An 8423-nucleotide genomic window follows, 5' to 3' on the forward strand; every position below is an offset into this window, starting at 1 on the left:
ATATATATGCATGCAAAGCATATTCTTATTTGACATACGTTCATCCGCATAGCGATATATATATATATGTACAGACAAACAGTAACTATTACACTTAAATATTGCTGTATTCCTGTTTGGTATGCAATTTAGTGGAGATTTGTTCAAATGCACATACGTATCTATTGTTTTTTCTTTGCAGTAGTAGACTCCAATATATAACACCTTCATTTTCATCACATGTATGGGGTCCGCATTGTGCTGACGCGTGGACGCTAAATATTCGAATGCAGGTTGCAGAGTTTAAGCAGATTCTCGAGAAGATATCAACGACGGAATACAAGCGGAAGCTCGGAAACGTGCGTAAGGTGTGCGATATGCTTGGGTTTCACAGAACCACACCTGTCGAGGGTGACGTGTTTTTCTCGATTCGAATGTTGCATTGACGAAAGAGACATATCGTCAGATATTATGCACCAATATCAGTAGACGATACTTGAGAGCTTTCTCCCTCGAAGTGGAGCAGCTCGAAGGACGGGTTGACATCCACCTGCCTAATGTGTTATGTATTTTATGCGATACATGCCCTCCTAAACTATACCACGAATGCCGAATTGCGATCTTCTTGATGTCAGCCATCGAGGGTAGGATATGGACGTTCCAGTGTAGCGCCAAAGATGGAAACGGATGTACCACGACTGGTATCGCAAAGGGGAGACAATATAAATCGTGTACCAATACCTCTAGCCTAGGGTGGTGAGGTATGGCGAGGGTGTTGGTATGGGAGAGAGAAAAGCAAAAATAGAAATGTGACAGGATAATGATACTATAACGGAGACGTACATAAGAGTCAATTATCGAGCCACTTTATGTACACTTTGCAACCGATATCGAGTGCATCGCACAAGGCTCGATGTGTCCAGTGATGGCCAGTCATGAAGTACAATACTAATCATCTCGACTGCACTTCAGAACGTTTCTGTAGCACACTTTCAGGATTCGTTTGGTTCGAGGACGAGCATGCTAGTCTTGTAGGCCAGCTTATCGAGTTCGGTCAGTAATATGTCGCTTTGAGCCGCACCGATATACCCCCACCACTCGAATTCGCTGTTGTATCCCGAGGCCGCTATGTGTTGTGATTTTCTGGTCAACACTACAACACGCATAAGTAGAATGGGACTATAAATTAGCTTTCATATGAGCCAACTATGAATAGCCTTGTAACCTGATTGGTTATGACTCACGGTGATGCCTGGAAGGCAATTGATTTATATCAATCGCATTGTAAGGGTTTGATCAGAGGCACAGTATGATCCGATTGTTATTACTTGCAGCGCTGTCGCTAGCAGTACCTCGAAATGATCATCTCATCCTGTAAGGTAGAATACATACAGATGCTGCAACAAATCTGCAGAACGATAAACAAACTTTAAACAATATCTTAGTACAAAAGTATCATAATAGACCGCCATGTGCATGTACATGTACCTGAGTGAGAAGAACCTCGTTGACTTTGAGGATTCCCAGTGTGTTCACAGGGCAATGACTTTTGCCACGTGTATATTGACGAACTCCTCCCGGCTATTTCGCGAGCACCCTGAACACGTATCGTATTCCAAGCCAGAAATTTCAACTGCATGTCAGCTAGTTTATCTTGCGGAAGCGATGCACGTACATTGTGCAACAGCGCCCCCAGTAGGTCTTTTACCGCGACATACCTCCCGATGTATCTGAACAGATAGATACAAGAACATAGCAAAGAGGGTATACGCACCCAGTGGTACCCATGACGGTCAAACCCTATTTGAACCTATAGAATACCTCGTAGTCCTGGTAAGGATGCCTGCCTGCAGAGTCAAGTTGGAATGCAATATATGTGAATCAGGTTTGCAAGCAAATGATGGGAAAATATGATACTGTGAAAAATATCTCAAGAGACCTATCCATAAAAGTAGCTCAAAACTTTAACGAACTAGTTAGGGAATGCAGAATATCATGGACATCCGTCAGTAGCTTGATCATCCTACCATGCTTAGCACACGAGACACCCTTAGAAACACTTGTATTAGAATAGGAAGTGCACGTATTAATTCTGTGTCGATCGTGATATCTTGACAACACTGCAAGAAACTAATCTGAATTTGACAAAGTCTCTACATAATGACGACGTAGTTTTATCAATCACCTAGCGAACGTGTATTGTAATCGCTTGTGGAACATGACATGAACAGCATACCGGTGACTTCGATGTAGTTTCTCTCCCAAGTGCTTAGTTTCGTAACTTTTTGCCCAGGCAGGTTTGAAGCGGATTCGACTGTATACCAAGTTAAATTAAATATGTGATGCACCGTTTGTGCTCATTACCGCGAGGCTTCTATCTCACCCGGCAAAGCTAGCATTAGAGTCGAATCGTGCACCCTCACCCATCATAATATAATAACTGAGCTGATCACACATGCCCACATCAGCACCCGTGCACAACTTGACGTATTGCATTGCGTTAAAACACATACCATCATCAACAGCCAGGCTATCACCTGTAACACAACTATCAAGGAGCTTTTCTTTCTTGCTCTGCGTTTCGCATCGCGAGCTGGGCGATTTAGTTGCCTCGGATCCGGCCAGTTTGACGATGTTCGTCAGCAGGGCAAATTTATCCCGAGTCTTAAGTGCTTCACCTGCATACGATACAGCGACTTATTTCCATAACATGATTTGTGGGGATTTTTATCTTATGAAATCCATTGGAGTTTGCGAATACAAAATTGAAAATCCAACTGCTCTTAGCTTGAATTAGATATCAGAAGCATCGATTTTCAAGAGTGTATCCAACAATATCCATTGGAATTGTGAGAGTTTCCCAGCAGTTAGAGTTTGGATGTTAACTCTTGGTTTTACTATTCTAGGAGAAAGTCAGTAATATGCATTCAGCGTATCATTATGTATTTGTTGGAACAGAAATGAAAACCCATGATCGTAATCCACCACTTACCTTTGCTGGATTCCGCAACAAAAACTTTCAGGGAAAGCGAGCTCGATGTTTTCGACTCAATATTCTTGCTGATCGACGAAAGCTGTGCCAGGCACTGTGAATTTGTTGTGTGAGATGAATTTAATGACAACTATGATGTCTATTTTGTGTGCCCACCAGTACTCCCAAAATCTTTTCGACACACAGTATAGCCACAAGCACACAGTTTACCACCGGATTTGCTATGGTCTAAGATACAGATGTGATTCATACTCGCGATGCTATGAGGTACCTAACAATGAGTAAATACTCCGGGCACACCCTCAGATATTCATATAAACTTGCGAAATTTGTCCCGAGAAATGAACGAATGAGTATCTGCACAGCCTACACACAAAAATGTCGAGCGATATGATCAATTACCTTTGCGCCACGATCTGGTGTCTTCGCTACTGCTTCATATCTGTCTGTTTCAACCGAAAAGCATAGACTCGTTACACAGTGATTCTCTCTACCGGTGTTATAAGACGCGATTGATGATTCGCACACGAATGCTTGTATGAATCCCGCACTCAGAACTAAGTGAAAGTATAGCATGCATCATTGCTGACTAATCCAAGACATCGAGATCTCCGCCTCCAATATTCAAGTAGAGGGTAGAAAGACCATTGCTCGTGTAGGTAATCAGGGTAGTGCATATAAAGTTCAGCCTCAGCATACCCTCCAAGTGTAACTGTTGAGAAAGAACGGGCACAGAGACAACTGAGAGGGATCCTGCGTGCACTGGGTGTACATACGCACGAGGCAATCCAGGCGCGTTTTACAATATGCTTCCAATTACTATCCACTACCTTTAACCGATGACTGACTTGTCGATTCGTAATCTGGTATTTTGTCCACTTCGACTTCCTCATCTGTATTCCAATGCAAAATCGGTCGAACTGTATAGCTAAACAAATCGGCGGTCGCAAACATCAGTACAAAAGAGTTTTGACTACGGATCACGGAGTAAGTCTATTAATGACAAACAGATCGAATACTCTACCCGAATGGAGCTCTGGGCAGAAATTCCGTGTCCCTCCCAAACATGCCAGGCGACTTCTTCTAGATCTGCTCAATCAGAATCTGCCATTAACTCATACTCTACATACGAAAAATGGGTTCATTCCGTATATCGCCTCGTCCACGGGTTGTCGATAAAACGCATGTGACTCCGTCGTAGGTGGTTTTACGCGAAATTGAAGGACTATTTTATGTATTACCGCCTTTGTCCATTCCAGCTGAAAATAAGGCTAGACGAGCAGGCACAAAAAATACGCACCTGGCCATCACGTTATCAATTATAGCGCACATACCTGCACTTCTGCGTTTTGTAGTTCAGCGGGTGGTGGTGTACTTCCAAACTGTTGTGAGCTTTTGTACACGCGTTCCCCTTGCTGCACAGCAAGTAACGAGGACAGTGGCCAGACATCAGCTCTCCATCGGATATGGAGCACTCACAAGACACGTTGCTTTCTGTTTCAACATAAATGGTCGTGAGCGTGGAAACTAATCGTAAATTTATCATTTAAAGCAGATAAACAATTTTCCGCTATAAATCGATTGTCTACTGAAAGCACTGCTCATATGATATTTCGGCAAGACGTTGCAAAGATGCTCTTATCTCAAAGCGCAGTAGATGCCACGTTCGAAGACACTTATAAACGGACACTCCATTACCTAGGTATTCTACTATATACCTAGTGATCATGTCCGTTGAATTGGCATACCAGATAGATCAACTTTACAAGTGATTTGAACTTCAGTGGTTACAATTAAAATACGTTCTTCTATACGGATGCCAATAGAACACGAGCCTAGTGGTAAGACGCTCTCAACGGAAGTTCTTACCAATAAGCTCATCGCAGAACACCAGTTCATGAGGCCATTCAAAGGAGTTCGGTCCGGCACGTCTCTTATCCAGACACGAATGATGCTTTATGTGTTCATTGAGTGGTCACTTCTTTTAGATAAGGACACTGCTTATCATATACAGACAGAAGTTAAAATCTCCGTATAGGCCAATTCACAACTTCCAATGATTTGTCCAGGTATAGACTACCCTAATAGTTATACAGAATATTCTAACATTGCCGCAGCACAAAGAAAAGTAAAGGCCAAACTATCATCACCCGATGTATATTAAATTACATAATATATGTAAAATAACTCTGCAGTCGATAAAAACTGTAACACTTCCTACAATACTTTGTAATAATGCAATCGATATACTCCTGTGGATGTGCCATCCAGTCTGAAACATATCGACACTTCCAGCAGATGAATCCAAGCGTAAATCAACAAGGGAAAAATCGAAAATGATAAAAACAATACATGAATATTTAAATTCGAGGGCAGCACGGAAATGTAATAGTTTTATGTGACACCACCAAGATAGAGCTCATTACAAGTTGAAGCTCACTTACTTGCTTGTTGAGGTTATTTTCTGGCTCAAATTCGAGTATACCTATTGCTTCCTTCACACCAGAAGTTTAATGCGTATGTCGGAAGCACACTTGACGGACTCTTCTGTGCCTCTACACTCATATACCTAAAATACGCCAAAGAACCAACTAAAGCGTTACAAGACACCAATAGCAATTAACAGTGAACTTATTCGAACCTAAACGCACAGTCTTGTGAGGTTACCTTTGAGCACCGCTGTCGTTTCTCTTCGCTGACAGCGCAGCGTTTCGACCCGCACAGAGCAGTTTTGAAGTGATTGATGTGGTTCTCTTGGTGTTTGTATTTGTAGACCATTGTACAGGTACTAGTGATCTCTGGGACAGCAGACAAAGACTTCCGATTAAACCACGTGCAATCAACTTTTCAGTTGAGGGGATTTGTACCCACAATTGTGAAAATAATGACCAATTGTTTTTCCGAGAGATCGATATTGGGTCGAGTTGGTTGCTTTTCAGACTATGCTATCGTGTCAAACACTCATGGTGATTAATTGAGAATTCAGTACGCCGACTACGATGCCCTATTTAAATATCAAACCAGGTATATCCACAGGCATATCATTCGCCTCTGATTCCCTATCAGTCTTGCAGCTCATGTGCGCATATACAGTATACATAGGCCAACATATGCAGTAGTCCCAACTGTAACTACTGGTCGGTCACAACGCCGTACGACTTGTCACTCACTATACCGATAGCACGGCTTATTCTCTAGAGATGGCAGCAAAATGCGAGGTTCCCCCTAATTAAATAGCGAATGAGAGTCTCACTGGTATGATATGTACGACAATCAAATAATGATCCATAGGAATTAACACATCTACTCGATGCCATATAAATTTAGATCCGTCATCCCAGTCTTCCCTTAATTGCTAGCGAGGTAGTCAACGTCGAATGCAGCCTGTTGAACTTCTGAAATGCCAGATGAACTCTTTCATAGCAACAATAACTCAAAGTACTGAGCTACTCACGAGTGGGAATGAACGTCAGAATGGCACTACCAGAGTTAAACGTTTCAGACAAATAATCGAGGCTGTATGTGACCCTTTAAAACTTTTATTCTGTGCAATAAACTATAAGTAGCCTGTGATTTATCCTTATGACTAGTAAGTAAAGTACATGAAATAAATGCAGTAGAAATCTTGAACCGAATTGCTGATATACCCGAGGCTGTGTATGGCACGTTCAAACTGTTGCTCCTTTGCACACGCAATCGTTCACTATCACCAATTTTATCGGTCCAACTTGCATACCAAGGATATACATATTCTACATGATGTAGGATACCGGAAGAGACCCATACACACACTTGTGGTTATATATGATACGTTTAAACTAATATTCTTGTGCACACATACCCGTTTTTTGTTACCACACGGTCGGTCCTCTGTATAAAGCGATATTATATTCACTTGGTATGCATGTTGATATATTGAACCCAAGTGCTGCACATACTCAGGCCTGTGTGGCTGCTTTGTACTGATAATGGTATGCGCACGTTACTAAGTAAGGCCAACCGTTCGTCCAAGCGTTCTTCCATAAAAAGAGAGACTGTCAATTCGGCATTATGAAGCACCCACCTGTTTGCCTTTACAGTACCTGTGATGTATTGTATGTGATAATTACGGATTGAATAATAGCTAAAGGAGAGAACAATACGCACGGAGAAACATACATGTGGAAGGCCTCTGAACCTATGTCTAATACACTACATGTGACATGTACATCTAGTACAGCACATGTGGGATATATAAATACAGACCTTGTATTCAGTATAAGAGAGTCATACTCGTATAAAATAATGAATATATTTCCCCAACCAGCAGTGACTTGTTGTTGACTTTCGTGTGTATTTTATAACAAACCCTGAAATATGAAACCCAGCAGCAGGGTACACGTCCACATTCCACAGTCCACACCAGCCACACACTACACAGCCTCGGCCCTCGAGTCACAAGTCCCAAGTCACTCACAGGTGTAGTCGTGAGTTTGTAGGGTCTCAGGGTTTGAACACAATCCTCCATTTGATCAGGGACGGCAATGCAACACTCACTATACGGGATTGCTTAGCGTACTGAGGGGCATTGATACATATACGCCACACGCCACACGCCACACGCCACACACCACACTTCATTTAAGTGTTAACGATACACGTTTGTACATATCATCAGATGGGCACATATTGATACCCCACCACATAGCATATCAACCAGTTCCCTTGCTCTAGTCATCAATAAATAAGCCATAAGCACACCTTGATACACTACCACATGTCATCTACATCTATGTTATCTAGATCCCAGCCTCTGATCTCATCCCAAAGGTATACAAGATTTTGGAGGTAGGTTAGGGTTAGTATAGCTTTGCATAGGAAGCAGTCGACATCATGGCCGAGGCGCCAAGGAGAACCGAGAATGAACTGCAGAAGAGCATTCTTACTGAGATCAAAGAATTTGCTGATGTATGTCCGAGTGTGCTGTAGATGCAAGTTTTTAGTCCCTCATATGCTGTAGATGGAAGTTGTGTATACTGTACGTACAAGCTTATGTATTTAAGATTATGTATAGACGTTGTAAGTTTGGATGTACGAGCCGTTGTAGATATATATTGCTACTTTTAACCTTTTTAGCCAGTGCTAGTCACGTTCTCTCGTCAGGTGGTTAGATGCAAGTCGGTGAGCATTTGATCAAGTGCAGTATGTTTACTATACAGGTACATCTCAATATGTTACATCTGAAAACAATAGGCAGGCAACGCCGAGTAAATATGTCGCAGAACTACAACTAAATATGTATCACTGTGGGTATACGCTATGTATTCGACTTCTATGTCAACTTCCAATTTATTACTGATCGGGCTGTGCAGGTAGATGCTGTTATCAATTCTATATACATGGCTGATATAGATATTGCATTAATGTACATATATATATACGAACACACACACATACACACACACACACACAC

General features: G+C 42.0%; 3 protein-coding genes across 3 annotated transcripts in view; 1 reads left to right on the forward strand and 2 right to left on the reverse strand.

Annotated features, from left to right (window-relative positions):
• Positions 1 to 746: 746 nt before the first annotated feature.
• On the reverse strand, positions 747 to 1699 carry SARC_00281 (hypothetical protein; the record flags this gene model as incomplete). Its single annotated transcript, XM_014306006.1, has 2 exons — positions 747 to 1132; positions 1468 to 1699. Coding segments are annotated over 2 exons (393 nt in total), but the record flags the coding sequence as incomplete, so codon positions are not given.
• Positions 1700 to 2358: 659 nt separating this feature from the next.
• SARC_00282 (hypothetical protein) lies at positions 2359 to 4870 on the reverse strand (the record flags this gene model as incomplete). Its single annotated transcript, XM_014306007.1, has 6 exons — positions 2359 to 2657; positions 2972 to 3065; positions 3374 to 3417; positions 3802 to 3964; positions 4306 to 4386; positions 4841 to 4870. The coding sequence occupies 6 exons, from the start codon at positions 4868 to 4870 to the stop codon at positions 2359 to 2361; spliced, it is 711 nt and encodes a 236-aa protein (XP_014161482.1).
• Positions 4871 to 7719: 2849 nt separating this feature from the next.
• Positions 7720 to 8423, forward strand: part of SARC_00283 (hypothetical protein) — a 5343-nt gene continuing 4639 nt past the window's right edge. The window contains exon 1 of the mRNA XM_014306008.1: positions 7720 to 7918. Coding sequence (XP_014161483.1) covers positions 7844 to 7918 — 75 coding nt within the window. The 5' untranslated portion in view covers positions 7720 to 7843. The remainder of the gene's footprint in view (positions 7919 to 8423) is intronic.

The sequence above is a fragment of the Sphaeroforma arctica genome (assembly GCF_001186125.1).
Source record: "Sphaeroforma arctica JP610 unplaced genomic scaffold supercont1.8, whole genome shotgun sequence".
NCBI classification, from domain to species: Eukaryota; class Ichthyosporea; order Ichthyophonida; genus Sphaeroforma; species Sphaeroforma arctica.